The following is a 17,835-nucleotide window of genomic DNA, read 5'->3' as shown; positions in this document are numbered from 1 at the left end:
TTAAAGGAAGTTTCTGTGCTGTTCTGAAAGAGTTAGTGACCGACTTGACTGTCCCAGATAGCCAGATTGATGCCTCTACGTTCTTGCTTCCACCGCTTTGTCATGAGAATGATCTCATTTTACTCGGTCCCTTACTGCAGGAGACTGACCACCGATTTATCGAAGAGCAGGTACTTTTTGTTCTGTTATAAAGGCAGTAGTTCTAGTTATTAGGGTCAGTGCTCATTTAGACTTGGTCAAAAATACGGCTATCCCTTTTTTCTTTCTTACAGCTCCTTTTAGGTAGCAGCATAGCTAGTGGCAGCCTGGAGTACGACCCTCACGCAATTTATGAGAAAGCTGGAAAAGGGGACTCAGTACCCAAACCACTACCTCCTGCATTGTCTGTTATCAGTGCAGCAACTCGACTTTTTGGAGTTATGTTTTCCCATATAGCAGAATCTCACAGGTAAAGTAGTAACTACAACTGCTGGGAATTTGGGAGATGTTATGAGATGGTCACAGTGTTTGACATTGAATACAGAAGAAAACAGTTCTGAAAATATAATTAATTGCTTAAGTGGATTCTGTAAACCATGTGAATAATATAATTTAGACCACCAAATTGTTCAAGTTTCTCTTTAAAGTTACTGACAACAAAAAAGCACATCCAGCAAGAGGTTACTGTCATAATAAATTCTTTTGACCAGGAAAAATGTTTTGTTCTGATAGCCAGATCAAAATGGAAGTTATTTTAAGAGCTATTGCACTATTTTTGTGGTGCTTAATACATAATTACTAAATACCTTAGAAACAAAGAGGGACAAAAGGGATAGGAAGCGGCAGCATAAGGAACCCTCATCCTGCCTCATTCATTATAAAAAGTAGATGGGAAGAAACAGGTACGTGTCTTACCACAGTTCTGTCAAGGTACAAGAATGCTTGAAAGGTTCACAAAATTCTCTTGTGTGTATGAACTTCCTACTGCGCACATGGCATTTTGGTTTGTTTCGCATTTATGAACACACTGCTTGCTAAGGCATAAAATTCCTTAAGATTTTTGTGTGCTGTTTCTTCTTCTGTATGCTGCTGGTAATATTTTTGAATGCGGCTTTAGAGCAGATCAATTATTTTTAAAATAAACAGCTTTGTATTTTCAAAGCCAACGGTACTTAGACCTCAGATCATGATCATTATAGATAGTAATGGTTTTATTTACCCTATGTGGGATGAGTGCTTAGTCTTGATGAGCCCTGAGTCTTGATATTTTCACTACCTAGAATGCTCAGGATTTAGTGTAAGTTTGAGGCAGCTTTTTGAATATGAGAATACCTGCCAATAAAATTGCCATGTGATTTATTTGTTCTTCTGACTCCCCTTTACTTTCTTATTCTCTCTTCACTGACTGCTTTTAATGTGGATTTTTTTTCTGTTTGGGTTTTTTGCCCCAACTGTCACCACCTTACCGGTTGGTTTTCTTCACCTGTTTCTCAAGACCTGAACTAATTGCTGCAGATAACTGCATTTTCATTTTCTTTTTCTTTTACCTCCTCCTTTCTCAATTGTAAGTCAAAATGCATCATTCCCCTATACAGTTTGTTTTAATAATTTCTGTTAAATGTTAATTAGAATAAATGATTATCTGTGAATACATATGTTATAAGGAAACAAAGGCAAAGAGTTTATGTTCATGGATCAGTTACTTTTTCTAATACAGAATACCCATTTTTTTGTAGGAGACAGGGATGCCAGTTGAAGGAAAACACTCAAGAGTTAATTTGCTCCACCTCTGTTTCTGTAATATATAGGTTTTGTTATGGGTTTTAAAATAGAATTGAAACTCTTGAATTATTTCTTTAACTTTCAATTCTATGGTTTCTTTTCTGTTTTTGTTTAAGGCTCCAGGCATTAGAACAGTTGTTGAATTCCATAAAGCAAACAAAAGGATCACGACAACAAATAGTACAACTACATGTCGTGTCAGCCTTTTCTACTTCCTTAAAGGTAAATCTCCTCTCTCTCTCTTTTCTTTCCTCTCCTTTGTTTCTCTCTCTCTCTCTCTCTCTCTCTCTCTCTCTCTCTCTGTTACTAAAATATAGCACCTGTTGCTTCAAATGTGTCAACTGCTGTGATTTAAACCCAGCCACACAACCACTCGCTAACTCCCCCCATAGTGGGATGGGGGAAAGAATCATAAAAGTGAAAAAACTCATGGGTTGAGATAAAGACAGTTTAATAGAGAAAGCAAAAGCCACACACACAAGTAAAGCAAAAAAAGGAATTTATTTACCACTTCCCATCGGCAGGTGGATGTCCAGCTCTTTCCAGGAAAGCAGGGCTCCATCATGCCTAACAGTTACTTGGGAAGGGAAACACCATCACTCCAAACATCCCCTTGCCTCCTTCTCCCAACTTGATATGCTGAGCATGATGCCATGTTAAAGTTGCTGCCTGAGCATTCTCACACTGTTCAAGGAGTCGCACACAGACCACCCGAGACTTTACCTGCTGGAACCGGAGCCCCTTCACTGCGAATGGCTCCAGTGAGCCAACATGTGTCCTTTTCGTCTCCTTGTTTGCACACACACTCCCTCTCAGGCATGCTTCCTACTTCTTCTGGCTTGACTCTGGCTTTCCCATAGCAGAGTCTCAGGGATCAGATTCATAAAACCAAATTATTTGATATAGTGGTAGAGCAGCAGGTCAGCTCAAGCTGGATGCCTCTGGAGAGGCACCCAGAACAAAAATCCCTGGGAAATTATACCCTTTATGATATATGGACCCATCCTTCATGTGCTCTCCACACATCTTGGACGCATCTCTTGGTCCAGTGGTGATTTTTGGTCTGGGGTCTTCTAACGCATTATTGGGTTCTTTCCCTGTTTTCATGCAGGTAGGCTGTTCATTGTTCTTACCTTGAGGAGCTGCAGCTTCTGCTGATGGCTGTAGTGTCCTGATATTCTGGTTTGTGCTTCTGGCAGAGCATAGGAAACTAAAAGAGCCCTAGACTTAGCATAAATGTTACTTAGCAACAATCAAAACATCAGTGTGTTATCAGTATTCTTCTTGTGCTGAAGAGAAAACAGCACTGTGCCAGCTACTAGGAAAATTACTAAGAAAATTAACTATATTCCAGCCAAAAACATCTCTTGACGTAAGTTCAGAGCTATCGGCATAAGGGTTCAGCTAATCCAGCTACTTGTGCTAAGCCAGTAAAGAGTGGCAAACTGCATATTAAATCACACAGTATTATAACTCTATGTACTCATTTTACTTAAAACTTCTTTATGCTAAATAACTCTATGTACTCATTTTACTTAAAACTTCTTTATGCTAAAAACTCTCTTTTAACAGCTAAATGGTATGGAATATCCCTTTTGTCACTTGAGGTCAGCTATCTCGTCTGCATCCCCTCCCAACTCCTTTTGCACTCCCACCCTGCTCACTTGCAGGGTGGTACAAGAACCAGAAAAAGCCCTGGTTCTGTGTAAGCACTGCTCAAAAATAATAAAACCAACTCAGTATTATTGGCCATGTGTGCAACACAAATCCAAACATGGTCCCATACCAGCTACTGTGAAGAAAATTACCATGACCCCAGCCCAAACCAGCACTCTACACAGAAGTTCTTGTTTTGATTAACAGTCAAGGTGAAGATCAATCCCATTTTCTATGATAATATATTGTTTTGTGTTGTCATAGCTTTCTTGAGTGCTAAGGAGTTTAGTTTTCACCTTTTTTAATGTTAGTTTTAGGAAAACCTGTTCTAGTGCACTGTAGTATATCAGCATCCCTACTAGTGTCATTTAAATAAGAGAGATATGGAAAAATTCTGTTTGTGTCATTTCTGTCTTTATCACTGTCCCTTTCATATTTCTTATTGTATAAATAAAAATTAACAATTGGTAAAAAAAAGTAATCTCAAAACTATCTGCCATTTACTGCTTTTCCTTAATGCTTTATTTATAATTTCCTCAGTTCCTGTGCAGTTTTCATTCTTCCTTTTTTAGTGTTTCTTAATAAGGCAAAATGTTTTCAGAATAGGCAAGACCTTTCATTGTACAGTATTTGTATTTGGAGCATATTTAATATGGAATCCAGATAACTGCTAGAGCTTTTACTCATACTCTTATTTTGGACTGAGATTTTTCTTTGTGTCTTTCCATTCTCACTGGTTTTCTTCTTGATATTATTTCCTAAAGTTTATGCTTATATGTTGGTTTATTTTGTTCTACTACAATCTGTCCAGTATTTCTTAAAATAGTAATGTTGATATTATAATGCTGTGCTGTGATGTACACTTATGCGGGGCTAGATGTCTAACTCTCAAAACAGCAAATAAAAAGAGAGGAATTCCTCAGGTAAAGTGGAAGAAAATAAAATTCCTTCTGCAGGTCTTGAGTTTTTTGCGTGACAGAAAAGCACATTCTAATTCATATTCTGTTTAATATATTTAATATTTATTTTTAGCATTTGGCTAACTGCAAGGGAAGTTTAGGTTCAGAAGAAGTTAGAAGGTCTGCCCTGGCATTGGTAATGGGTGCCTTGGAAAGCAATAATCCACTCCTAAGATGCGCTGCTGCAGAGTGTTTGGCCAGGTTGGCACAGGTGGTTTCTGACAGTGCCTTCACCGCCGGATTAGCACAAGTCAGTTTTGACAAGTAAGTTCAGAAAAAGCGTGGTTACTAGTTGAGTTTGTAAAAATGTTTGAGAAATCTACCCAGCGACTATTATGATAATTTTTAAAAGATGATTTCCTTCATGATTTTGATGTCACTTAAGAAATAAACAGAAAAAAGCACAGCCTGAGTTCTGCATGTAGTTCTTAGTTTTGGTGATCTTGAAGAAGATTGTCTAAGTAACCATGTAGACTTTAAAATAAATTAAATTCTCTGCTGTTCTAGCAACATCATTTAAATGTATCTAAAATAATTTTGGTACTTTCTTCAGATAAGAAATGATATATGAACTTAGAATTTTGGCAATGTAACAGTGTCTAATTAAATGTTTTGCTTATTATATACCAGAAATTTCATTTGTACATGTGCTTATTGCATAGTAAGAGTCTTGGTGATTAAACTAACAGCTTTCTTTCAATTAATAGGTTAAAATCTGCCAGGGATGTGGTATCAAGAACAGGTCATTCTTTGGCTCTGGGATGTCTGTATAGGTACCTAGGAGGAATAGGTTCTACTCAGCACCTGAATGCATGTGTTGGAATCCTGTATACTTTATCTCAGGACAGTACTTCTCCTGATGTACAGGTACTTGCCACTTATATAAAAATGTTATGTTACAAATTAATAGAATTATATTCTGGGGTATAAGGTTTCTTTTCTCGTAAGAGTAACACTTCACAACCTCTTAGGAATACCTCACAGGTAATGGTTAGAGCAGCAAAGGCAATGTAGAAGGTAGCCCCTGCTTGAAATCCACCTTCAACAACTTCCCTAGCAACAAATACGATGATATGTATGAGGTTCTTACTTAATGATCAGCGAGGCTGATAAGGCTAAGATATACTGGCTTCAGAAGCAGTAGGTGATGTTTTAGAAATTAATTCATTTCACATTCACCTATATCTTGACTTTGACTGGATAGTACCTAAGTTTTTTTGTTTATGTCAGTTTTTGTCTCTTCTACGATGTTTACATCACATTTTTTGTTGAAGGGTCATGTAGTAAATAACAGGGATTTGTAGCCTAAATGCTGTAGAACTTGGTGAATATGCATCCTTGAATAATGCAAGAATTTTTGAAGACTAATTCACATTATTTCTCTGTGGCTAAAACTGTTATCTATCAGAATAGTTTAAGAGACATCGAGTGTATTTAATGTATTTGTATAAATCTCAGTTAAAGAATTTTTAAAGCTTTTTTCACAATATCTTTACACTGAATTTCACTTGAACTATCAAGTTTTTTAAAAAATCTTACATTTATCACATAAACATTACATGACTTCTCTTATTTTACAGGCATGGGCACTACACTCTCTGTCACTGATAGTAGATTTGGCTGGGCCCTTGTACCATGTGCATGTGGAACCTACCTTATCTCTTGTTCTCATGTTGTTGTTGACTGTGCCTCCTGCTTATGCTGAAGTTCACCAAAGCCTTGGTCGCTGTTTAAATACACTTATTACCACGCTGGGCCCTGAGTTGCAAGGTATGTAACATATAAAAGCATCAGCTTGGTTTGGATTAGCAACAGAATTGCTAAACTTTGTTTGAATGTGTGATTGCAATTGTAACAAACAAGCAGATGCTAAGATTTTTTTCCTCGTTTTAAAACAGTATTTCACAGGCCATGACTTTATGCAATGAAGATGACATGACTGCTAGTTTTCTAAAAATAGTATGTCTTCTTGAGATCATTTCCTTTGTTTTAACTGGTTCTCCAAGCCTTGCCTTGGGCTGAAATTTCTTACATAAATTTTTACATTTTACAATTCTTACATTTTAACATCTTATAGTTCTAGCATGAGAACAGAAGATACTCATATTTCAAGAGTTAGGAGCCAATCTGTGCCTTAGTTGTGATGCACACATTTAAAATTTGCATCTAAATCACCTTTTAGGTAACTGGACAGTGAAATTTCCAGAGAGCAATGTGATCATTACTCATTGATATCAAAGTATAGCAGAGACGCAGAAGTCATCCTTCAAGAGGATGAATGTTGGCTGACTTGGGAAAAAACAGGTTATCATTTTTACTAAAAAAAAAAGCGATGTTTTAAAACCAAAAAAAACCCAAACCCTACTTTTTTTATTCCAAATATAGGCAGCAGTACAACAGTTTCAGCCTTAAGAACTTCCTGCCTCTTGGGCTGTGCAGTGATGCAGGATAATCCTGATTGCCTTGTTCAGGCTCAAGCCATCTCTTGCCTTCAGCAGCTTCACATGTTTGCTCCTCGGCACGTCAACTTGTCTAACCTTGTTAGCTGCCTATGTGTGAGTATATATTTACTAGTCTATATCCTTGTATTTTAAAACATTTTGCTCAGAAACACTTAAAAAATGGAGATGTTTCTTTAACCAGAGAAACTGATCATTGTGTAGGGGTAAGGTGTTTCATGTCCTTCTACAGGCAAGTATTGGATATTTTTTCTTATTTTTCTCTCAGTTTATACCTCCCCTTTACGAGATGAGCACATTCTGTAGAAATCTTGGCCTTCCAAACTGCTTGCAAGCACATTCTGCTGCTCTTAAGGCCAGTTGTCTGGCAGGATATACCATTCATTACAAATTTCTGCTGGATTTTTACCAGCTATTTTATGTTGACCATTTTTTTCCTTTTGCTGCTTTTTATGCCTTGGGTGAAGGATTGATTAAAAATATTTGTGTGTACCAATTACTGAGAATTGTTTGGTTTCGTTTTGTTCTTTCATGATGCTGAAAAATTATAGATTTCTCTGTTTTGTGATTTCTGTAGCACTAATGCTTCAATGTACTGACATCTTGGCAGTCAGTATAAATATTTCTGACAGTTACATAAGTAATAGTCAAACCAGGTCTTTGGAAAAAATAAACAAAACTCTTTTTCAGTCCCATTTGACACAGAGGTTGGAGAGTTTATTTGCTGTGGGGTTTTTTTGTTTGTTTCTTTTTCTTTTCACTCAATATTTCTCTGTCTTTGAAAAGTTTTTGTTCTGAAGCACGTAAAAAAAAAAGGCAAAAATAATTTTCTGGTAGTTATTAGCCCTGGTGGTTTTTTGTGGGCTAGGTAGAAACAAAAACCCACAGAGACAGTAAAGTATGGTGGGGTTTTGTTTTAATCTTGTCTATACTAACACAGTTCTTATTCACATCTTCTACTGGGTAGCTCTTGTGTATCGATACTGACTATATGTTAATTTTGGATAAAGTTTAGATTCCTCCAGTTTTCTTTATTCAGTTTGACTAGCAACATGATGTGGGAGGTAGGAAAAATTGAAGGTCTTTCAGCCCCACTTTGTGATAGGCATGAATATGCTAATTGCAGAAGAACTGGAACTAATCTGAAGTGTTCTTTGTTTTAACATACACTAAGAATTATTTTCTCTTCTCTGGGTTAAAATCAGTTTTTCTTACATTGATAAAATCACAGCAAACCATGTAAGCCACTCTCTTGCTCAGCGGATGTGTTAGCATTTGGGATAATTTCTAAGTCTGTGTGCAATCTGCTTCTGTGTCTCTAGCTAATATCAACTATCTAACTAATAAAGAGGACATCATGATAGAGTTGTCTATACGATACTACTGATTTTTATTGTTTTTACAAATGGTCTGAAAGTACTTCGTACAGTACTTTATGAATTTCATAATGTTAAATTACTCAATTAAGAGAAAACATGGTTCATAGCTTGACTGTGTGTGTTCATTCATCTGTACACGTGTGTGTTCCTCTCTAACCCAGAAATGATTCTGGGCTTCACAGGGTAGGAATCCAAACAAATCACTGGCCTTACTTTTCTCATTCCCATGAACTTGTTATACAACTAGGGACAATTTTGCTGACACTGACAATTCAGTAAATGCCAGTACGTCTCTGAAGAGTATCATAAACAAGGTTTGAGTGTGTGCTTTTCAGGTCTGTGAGAAGATAATTGAGCAATCAGAATTCTGCATTTGTAGAACACTCCATCCATCCATGTAGTTTCCACCCACTAAACCACCATCTCACTAGGGAAGCAGGATAAATTATTGGATCTGAAATCTGCTCTTGACTCTGCTGTTTGCTCAGAAGGTGACCCTCAGCTAATTATTCTTCATGAGTTTAAATGTCTGCAAGCTGGAGAACGAAGTGTCACTGTCCTCCTTTGCAATACATTTTGAAGTAGCATATAAAAACTAGGCACTAGATAGTGTGAATATTCACCACTCTACTCCTTATTTGGGGCAGAAAAACAGGAGAGGCAAAGAATCTGTGGTCAGATGAGTGATCTTTTACCCCTCTGTCAAGGAATTCTCACTCAATTTGAAAACAAATGTGCAAGGAATTATTTTTTTTCTATTTTTAGTAGCATTTAGTAGCAGTTTTCAGCTCTAAGATATTAAAGATATTTTGAAACACAATAAGTATACATTGTCAATAACTATGCTGTACTGCTGTCTTAGTACTGTTTAAGTACTAATTTTAGAGGCAGCTGGATTGCAATTTAAGTGTGTTCAACTTATTAAATATAAGACAAATGAAGTAAGCAAATGAGGGTTTTGGTATATTTGAGGTAAGATTCTGAATTTTAATATATGCTGAATTTACATATAACAGTCTCCATGTGTGGTTGATATCACTGTGATATCTATATTTTGGTTTTGTCATGACTGGTTTGTCGTTTGTTTTTTGTGCAGGAAATCTTGTTGGATAATTCTGTGTTGGTAGGTCCCTGTGCCTTGTTAATCCTAAATTTTGCAGTTTGCAGTGGTGTTTTTATTTCATCTTTTATCTTTCCTTTTAACCAGTTTAATGTAATTTCTTTTAGCATGTCAAGTGACATTTTATTGTCATCCTAACCAGATCCTTCCTAACTTTCTGTAGATGGCAGGCATACATTTCATTTATGTGCTTAGTGAGGAATAATTTTGTTTTTAATGTGTTAAGCAGAGAAAGGGGTCTGTTTGTTTAAGTTTTAATGTGATGCTTGCATTTTGTGTCTGTCATTTAGTCCTGTCCCCTGCTTAGAATGTGGAAGAATGAGAGAGATGAAAAATGTGCATCTTGTGTTATTTGGTAGCCTGAATTGGGTCCTCTGTTTTTCCCCTATTGAAAATGAGCACGGAATTTATGCATGTCCAACTTAAAGTAGAATGTGTAGCCTGCTTGCATAAGTGTTGCATTAAAAGCCTCACTTGTTTTAAAGTTTCAATTAAAGTATCTTACAGACATACTTGTTGAGTCAGAGTTCTTGTAAAAGAATTATGCAGAGTGTATCTTTTTACATATTAAATCTGTAAATCTGAGTATTGTAGATTCACGTGCATGCATAGAAATTCTGAAGATGAAGCTTAGTTTTGTTAATCTAACAAAGCTGAAATTTTGTATTGCTTACTCTTTTTGTCCTTGTTGGTTTTTTTAAATATATGTTAAGTAATATATATTAGTCATTTTGACTAACATATATTGGCCTGTTGCTGACAAATGAGGAGCATAGTCTTCTGTCAATGTTTTCCTGCAGCAGACACTCAGCTCTATTTTAAGGATGGTAATGGCTAAGGGCACACAATTACTTAGTTGTAGAGAAGAATTTTTTTTTATGATAAACTACACTTAATTTAAAAGAAGCTGCATAAATATTGGTGTAGCCATCTTGCCTGACCACACAGCTAATTTATCATATCTTTGGGATTCCCTTCAGATTTTCTTAAAATTGAAAGCAAGCAAATAAAAATCAGAAAGCTCTCCTCTAACAAAAAAACCTTGAGGCTATGTCTTGGGTTTTTTACATGGTTTTCCTTGTTCCAGTAATAATGAATCTGTAATGGTGTGTTTTCCAGTGTAAAAAACACTCACTGGCCTGATAGTTGTAAAATATGGTGGTGCTATGAACCTTTTTGCTAGAAAAGTACATTCACCAGTAACTCTCACCCTTTCTCTCACCTTCTCTAAAACATAATTTAATGTAAATTGAATATGTGATATTTTTTTGCAATGAAACTGCAGCAGTGTTCCCTTTGCCCTTTCTTTTAAACTTCCTTTCATGCATGGATTTCAGATTTACTAAAACCTGATTGACTATCTCACCCTTGGTTACATTGGCATTTCTCTCGTTACATCTGAGGATGATTTGAGTAATTTTCTCTTGTACTGAGTTTTCAAGCCCATTGTATATATATATACATACACATACATATATATATATATCTCCTGTAGTCAAAGAACAGAGTTAATTGTTCACTGAGACCACGATTCACCTGTCATTGAAGTTAATGGGAGTCTTTCTACCAATATTGGCTGGGAGTTGGATTCAGCCCCAAAGCAGTATTATAAGTTGCCTTTGGAGAGAAAATGCTAAAAGCACGGATATGATAAAATTGATTACAGATGTTGCAAAACCTTTCATTTGGGGGTCGGACAAAAAAAAAAAACTGAGCAAAAAGAGCATCAATTACATGTTTACTGATGTAACAGATTTGCCATAACTGCAGTTGTTCAGAAAGTACCAGCCTTTCTGAGGTATTGCTGTAGAGGTTTGTTAGCCATCTTACTGTATCTTCTTGCATGTTTCAGATGAATCTCTGTAGCTCATACCTATTACTGAGACGTGCAGTGGTATCTTGCTTACATCAGCTTGTGCAAAGAGAAGCTGCTGAAGTATCAGAATATGCTGTTGCATCAGTAAAAGAGAGCAGAGAAGATTTTACTCCAGGTAATGCATTGAAGTTTCGAGATCAAAACATTGACACATTGACAATGAATTTTGAACTCAGTCTGCTATGGGTATGAAAACTTTGCTACACTCTTGAAATCTTGAACTCAAAATGGTTTTCTATCTCAGTTCTCTTTATAGTACCAAATTATGATAAAATGAAGAAAATGAGAAAATGCAAGTGGAATTCCAGAGAAAGCTAAGCCTGTCTAGCCTGTAGCTGTTGTAATAACTTCTTGCTAAAAGGCCTGAGACTGATCACTAGTTCGTCCTCATGGCCTTTCTATGAGGAGATGGTGGTAATAAATGATTTCACTTCAGATTTCAGTTCAAGCTCATTTGGAAATTTTCCAAAAATATAGACTGTAGCCATTTTGTAAAACTGCTGATATGTAAAATTCATAATATTGAGCAAATAAAAATTGTTCATAGTAATTTAACAAATTACTTCTATATGTCTGTCCAGTTTTGTGCTTTGTTGAAGAATAGTTTTAACTTCCCTTTCAAGTTAAAACATTGTTTTAGAATTACCTTATGAAGTAAGATAAGTGAAATAGCAGTCAAAATGAAAATTAAGTTAGTGTGAAATATCATATGGCCAAAAGTAATTTTTTTCAGGAGCTCAGATGCTATAGTGATGACAATGCTGTGAAATTCAGAGTAGGATTTTTTTTTCCTGGGATAACTTTCTTCCTGTTGTTACTATGTTTCTGTAAAAACTCAAAGTTTGTTTTGTATTCAGATACAGTATTAAAGCAGCTAATACAACTGTTTCAAAAATATTTCAGGGCTAGTAGGTATTTATTCAAAAGATACCCCATGTGCAACATGCGGTGGGGTTTCTGTTGTCATTACTGCAGTTTTGTGATGTACAGCATTCAACTCACACTTTGTTCTTAGCAGATGTGAACATCAGAGAAATAGGCCTGGAGGGGGCATTGCTGGGCTTGCTGGACAAAGAATTGGATCAAAGATTGTGCCGAGATATCAAAGAGACTCTGACTCATATGCTTACTTCAATGGCAGTTGAAAAGCTCTCTTTTTGGCTGAAGCTTTGTAAAGACGTTCTTGCTGCCTCTGCTGGTAAGCCCTAATACACTGTAGTTGAGAACACAATCAAAATAAAGTCTGCAGAAGTACAGTGTGTCACTAAGGAAAAGTATTCATGTTTCTTGAATGTTTGGCATTTATGAAGTGTATCATCATCGTTCATATTGAAAGATTGGACCCTTTAACTTAGTTCCTTCAGAGGAATGAATATGCCTTTCTCCCTTCTAATTGCCTTTTCCCTGTTGAACAACTTTTTGCCAACATCTTAGCATGTTGCCTGTTCATATTCTTGTTGATTTATAGTCCTAATGTTAACTTATTTCCATATTAGAAATGGAAATGCGGAGTACGTTTGAGATCATGAGTCCTTTGCAATTACCTACAAGAAAAATATTCAGATGGGCTCTTCTATTACTAATAGGAATGATTCAAACCTACTATATCATGATGAAACTCTTGAGTGGACAAAATTAATTACTGTGCTAAATACTGGGGGAGGGGAAGGGAGAAAGGAAATTCTTTTACCTGCAGCACAGGAGGAAAACAAGGATTTAGATTTTTTGATTTGGAACATTACTAGCTTCTAATGTGTCACTCTTCTTTTAAAAGATTCTTTCACTGCAGTTCTTAGTTTACTTTCATGGTATTGATCTTGTCTTCCAGCAACTAATATCAACCAAATGTAGGCAGTTTTGTCATATTTTAATTCTAGCATTTACTTTAAGACACCGAGGTTGAAGGGAGTCACAGTGAATTTGAGGCTAGAGATAGACTTTGAAGAGATTTCCATGTGAGTCTTTCTGTAGTTTTCAGTTACAGTAAGAAAGAATATTATATTTTGGGTTTTCTCTCCTGTGTCTTAAATACAGATTTCAATACAGTAGCTTCAGTAGATACCACTCAAGAAGAGGAAACTGCCAAAGTGGATGATGCATCTGTTTTAACATCTGACAGCGATGACAGGTTCCATCCTTTCCGAAATCCACGATGGTCTACCAGAGTTTTTGCTGCAGAGTGTGTTTGTAAAATTATAAACCAGTGTGAAAATGCATGCAGTGCACATTTTGACATAACTTTGGCTCAGGAAAGAAAACAACGTGATTCAAGAGGTATGTGTTACACGCTGAAAGAATTCAATAGAATGCAAAGTATGCTTAAAATAAATATTAGCTCTTTGCATCTTAGTGAAGTTTGTTATAAATTTGTTGTTTGTAATCAATGAAGCCTTTAATTATTCTGATTAGAAGCCTACATTTATTAAGATGTAGAGCAATTTTTGTTTGCTAAAATATTGGCATCTTACTGCACCATTTACACTCACTTTCCTGGTTATAGTACCATGGCATATGCGTAGGAAGCCATTGTTTCTGCATAAGCACTGGCAGTCAGAAGTGATAGCTGACACCAGCCTATAACATCACAGTATCTGGGAGTAGATGAGAGTATGACTTTTTAAAAGCATCACTTTTTTTTTTCCTATAATTTGCATAATCACCGGTATAAACACTGCCATTTTTTGGTACCTCTCTATGTTTATCTGGAGGTGTTTTCCTCAACACTCTTTTTTAGAAAATCTGCCTTATACATAAGATATATGCTTTATTCTAAGTACCTTTTTTTTACATATAAATGGAAAGCAACCTAGATCAGCTAAGATAAGATATCCAAGTTAGACTGTTGTATGTGTAAGCTGCCTAAAGTGATATGTTAAGGTAAAATGTAAAATATTAATTTTGAAAATGTTGGAATCGGTCTTATAAAACACATTACGTCTAAACCTAAATTTAATAAAACTATTTTATTTCTTTTTTCAGATGACTTTTTGGTATTGCATTTAGCTGACTTAGTTCGTATGGCTTTTATGGCTGCCACAGATCATAGTGATCAACTTCGCCTTTCTGGGCTTCAAACATTGCAAATTGTTGTTCGGAAGTTTGCAGCTATTCCAGAACCAGAGTTTCCAGGTCATGTAATTCTGGAGCAATATCAAGCCAATGTAAGCACCATTACCAATAACTTAGAAAAGTTTAAAGTTACAGTCAATCACTAAAAGAAACTTGCTTTTGCAGTGCATAAGAGTTAGATTTCAGTGAGTTTGTTACTGAAAGTATTGTTAACTTCTTTGGCCTTAACATCCTTAGAAATTATCTTTTCAGTTGGTATATAATATCTAAGCTCCAAAGTTTCTCAAGTTTTGGAATTTTCCTCTCTTGAATACAGCAAAACCAAAAAAGATAATTGGTAGGGTTTTTTTGGAAAACATTGGTTTCAAAGTGTGGAAGTATTGCAAAAAATTTTAGGAACAACTGTAATTTTAAATTCTGCTCAGAAGTAAGTAGCCTTTGCACACCAGTGATCACACTTGGATATCTTGGCCAATAAATAAGCTCGAGGAGATAAAAGCATGGATGATACTCAAAAGGTCCATTTCACTTAAGTGTTGGCTGAGACTTAGAGAAAAGATGTCCTAATCATTTTGCATTCCAGATTGCATTTGTGTTAAATACGGCAGACAGCTGTGTTAAGCCTCATCTGGCTCCCATTCTTCAATTTCTAGCAGGGATTGAATAAGTCAAATCACTTTCTCTCATAGGAATGGAGAGATCCTGACACTGAAGACATCCTAACCTACTTTAATCTCACTTTTGGCATTAGAATTCTATTTTACTGGTGCTTCTTTGTGGGAAAGAAGTGCCTTGGTCTAATCTGGAACTACCAAGGGGAAAAAATATGCTATCTGTCCTTGCTGTCTGAAACCGTCAAGCAGGTCATAAGTAGAGCTAATAATTTTCCTTTTAACCTTCAGGACCCTTAAAGTGTTTCTGCTAATACTATGTATAGATCTGATCAGCTGTTCCATGGTAGTTTAAGAGATGTGAAACAGTTAAATATCAAGTCTTTATCTTCTAATTTTTTTTTTCTGTAACAATATCATAATAGTCCAGAAAAAGATGGATATAGATTTTCTGTACTTGAGTAATAACTTCCTGAAATCTTGTTCAGAAGTTCCTTAAATGAAGTCTGAGCTTTAGTGGGTCTTAAAAAACTGTCATTAATTACCATTAACAACAAATCCTTTTCACTTATTTTCACAAACTTGTATTTGTAGAGTTCGTACTACACTTTCATTCCAAAAAGCATCAGACTTAAGTCTGAGTTTTCAAATGCAGGCTAAAGCAGCAAGGGAAATTTTTATTGGGCTTTACTGAAATGGCTTTCAACAGTGAGAGTAGCTAAAATCTCTGCAACCTGGTAACTATATGTCTGTGTGTTCTTTATTAGGCAAATGGGGTTTGTGCTCTCCCTTTTTTAAACTTTCCAAAGTTGACCCACTTCAGCTGTTTGTTCCCTTGAATCTGTGTTCTTTCTAAGTAAGGAAATGTCACTCATTAGGCATCTTGCTACTCATCAAGCCAAGCATTCAGGAAGGAAAAGGTTTCTGGTTCAGTTTTAGATGGTGCAAAAAATAGAATCAAGACCCCTCTCAGAGACAGCCATCTCTTCAGTGTAAACAAAACAATATAAGTATGACTGCAGCTGTTTCTCTGCTCTTTAGCTTCACTGAAACAGTCTGTGAAAAAAGGAAAATTATAAAGGAAAATTATAACGAAGTCTAATTATGAAAAGTAAATATTTAGTTAATTGTTCACTACGTATTGAATGTTGTGTAACTTCTCTTTAGGTTGGAGCAGCACTTAGGCCTGCCTTTGCTCCTGAAACTCCTCCTGATGTCACAGCAAAAGCATGTCAGGCAAGTGTTGAAAGTCAGAAGTTTTAGGTAATAGACCCTCTGAAATATTTTTTTTTGCTTGATACGCAACACAATAAAAAGAAAATAAATCATCTAGCCTCAAATCCTCAATGCACACCAAATAATGTTATCTCTATATTGTGACAACTCAAAAGATTTTTTGCAGTTTAAAGTCTTTTGAGAAACTTTGTAGCAGTTGATACTTGGTCATTATTTGTGACACCCCACTAATGTTTTTGGCTTTCATTACTTAAGTATACTAAACTGTAGTGTCATTTAACATTTAATATTTTCTGAGAGTAAATGTATCTTGGTAGAAATTAAATCTGGTTTTCATAATTTTACAGACAAAACAAAAGAGTCTCCAGTGGTGGTTTTTTTCTTCTTCCTCATTGTTTCTGTTTCACAACACTAGGTATGCAGTGCCTGGATAGCAAGTGGTGTAGTCAGTGATCTTAATGACCTTCGAAGGGTTCACCAGTTGCTTGTGTCCTCTTTGGTCAAAGTGCAGGCTGGAAAAGAAGCACAAAATCAACAATATAATGAAAGCACCTCAACTATGGAGATACTGGCTGTGCTTAAGGCTTGGGCAGAGGTTAGTATAGCAGCTCTGTAATGTTAGTCTTGATATCTGGTAGGTGAGTTGGAACCTTTCAGACAGAATTTTTGAGAAATTTCTTACAAGCTTCATTAAATAGAAAGTGCTGGCCCTTTGCTTTGCTACCTCTAAACAGTACATGAACTTTGTAAACTTGACAAAAGCACTGCTCCTTAAGCCATCGGTATTATACCTTACATTAAGAATAATGTCTCATACTTAAAAATATGAATTTCTTAAGATATTCTGATAGTTCAATATTCATTTAAAATTGCATGTTATAAATGGCTATGGTGATGGTCCACTGAATGTACCATTTTAAATAGATGTCATTTTTCTCATTATCTATTGGCATTTAATTTCTTAGAAATAGTTCTTGTAAGTTAATATTGTCGGTTCAGTACTGCATTGGTTAACTTAAAAGTCAGCTCACGTGAATGCCTGTTTTAATACATGTAAATGGAAGGTTAAATATTTAAAAGTCAAGAAGGTGTACATAATCTCTAAAAGATGTTTAGAAAGGAGTGATAAGGACCTTGGACGCTGAGGCTTGATAACCAGCTAAATATGAACATGTTATGTAGGTACATGATATTTCTATGTTGTCAAGAAGCTGTTTTGGAGGAGAAAGTAGGCAACAGATAGCTTTTATGTGAACATTTGTAGAAAAACACCACTGGTGTCCATACTTGAGAAAGGATATTGGCAAAATAGGAAAACAATTGGAGAAAATCTAGCGAGTGGGAATAAAAATCTTGGAAATGTGCTTACATTGAGAGATTTAAGTAGATTAGTCTATTTAATCTATTCAGGTAGAGATAAAGTACTGAGATCATCTTAAAATTATTAAATTAAGAAAATGTTTTTAATAGTATGTAACAACCTATCACTGGTCAGAAGCCTGTGAGGCTCAATTGTCAGAAGTGAGGATCTGCAGATTGTTCCAGCCTATAATTAACATCACTAGAATTCTTGAAAGTAAAATCCATATAGCTTTCCGTAAGCTTTTGTGACCTGTAATTTACAAATATTTCACTTAAGCCCTAGGCAGTTCCTTCTCACTTAGAATCTTACCTATTTCCAAAGCTAACTTGCGATTCATTGAATCGAA

The 17,835-nt window shown here is 35.7% G+C and overlaps 1 protein-coding gene across 5 annotated transcripts in view; it reads left to right on the top strand.

Moving 5' to 3' along the window:
* HEATR5A (HEAT repeat containing 5A) overlaps positions 1-17,835 on the top strand; it is a 68,811-nt gene that overhangs the window by 36,371 nt on the left and 14,605 nt on the right. For 4 of the 5 annotated variants that reach the window (XM_027720194.2, XM_039386455.1, XM_027720204.2 and 1 more), the window contains exons 16-29: positions 7-170; positions 273-448; positions 1,878-1,983; positions 4,450-4,640; positions 5,084-5,243; positions 5,957-6,146; positions 6,762-6,931; positions 9,311-9,337; positions 11,187-11,325; positions 12,229-12,408; positions 13,245-13,484; positions 14,190-14,371; positions 16,058-16,126; positions 16,542-16,721. In XM_027720194.2, coding sequence (XP_027575995.2) covers positions 7-170; positions 273-448; positions 1,878-1,983; positions 4,450-4,640; positions 5,084-5,243; positions 5,957-6,146; positions 6,762-6,931; positions 9,311-9,337; positions 11,187-11,325; positions 12,229-12,408; positions 13,245-13,484; positions 14,190-14,371; positions 16,058-16,126; positions 16,542-16,721 — 2,174 coding nt within the window. The remainder of the gene's footprint in view (positions 1-6; positions 171-272; positions 449-1,877; positions 1,984-4,449; positions 4,641-5,083; positions 5,244-5,956; positions 6,147-6,761; positions 6,932-9,310; positions 9,338-11,186; positions 11,326-12,228; positions 12,409-13,244; positions 13,485-14,189; positions 14,372-16,057; positions 16,127-16,541; positions 16,722-17,835) is intronic. The other variant, XM_027720238.2, reaches the window with a different exon arrangement.

Source organism: Pipra filicauda, unplaced genomic scaffold (assembly GCF_003945595.2).
Source record: "Pipra filicauda isolate LSUMZ 115617 unplaced genomic scaffold, ASM394559v2 scaffold11_size5308982_pilon, whole genome shotgun sequence".
Taxonomy (NCBI): Eukaryota; Metazoa; Chordata; class Aves; order Passeriformes; family Pipridae; genus Pipra; species Pipra filicauda.
This window is presented reverse-complemented; position numbering and strand designations above follow the sequence as displayed.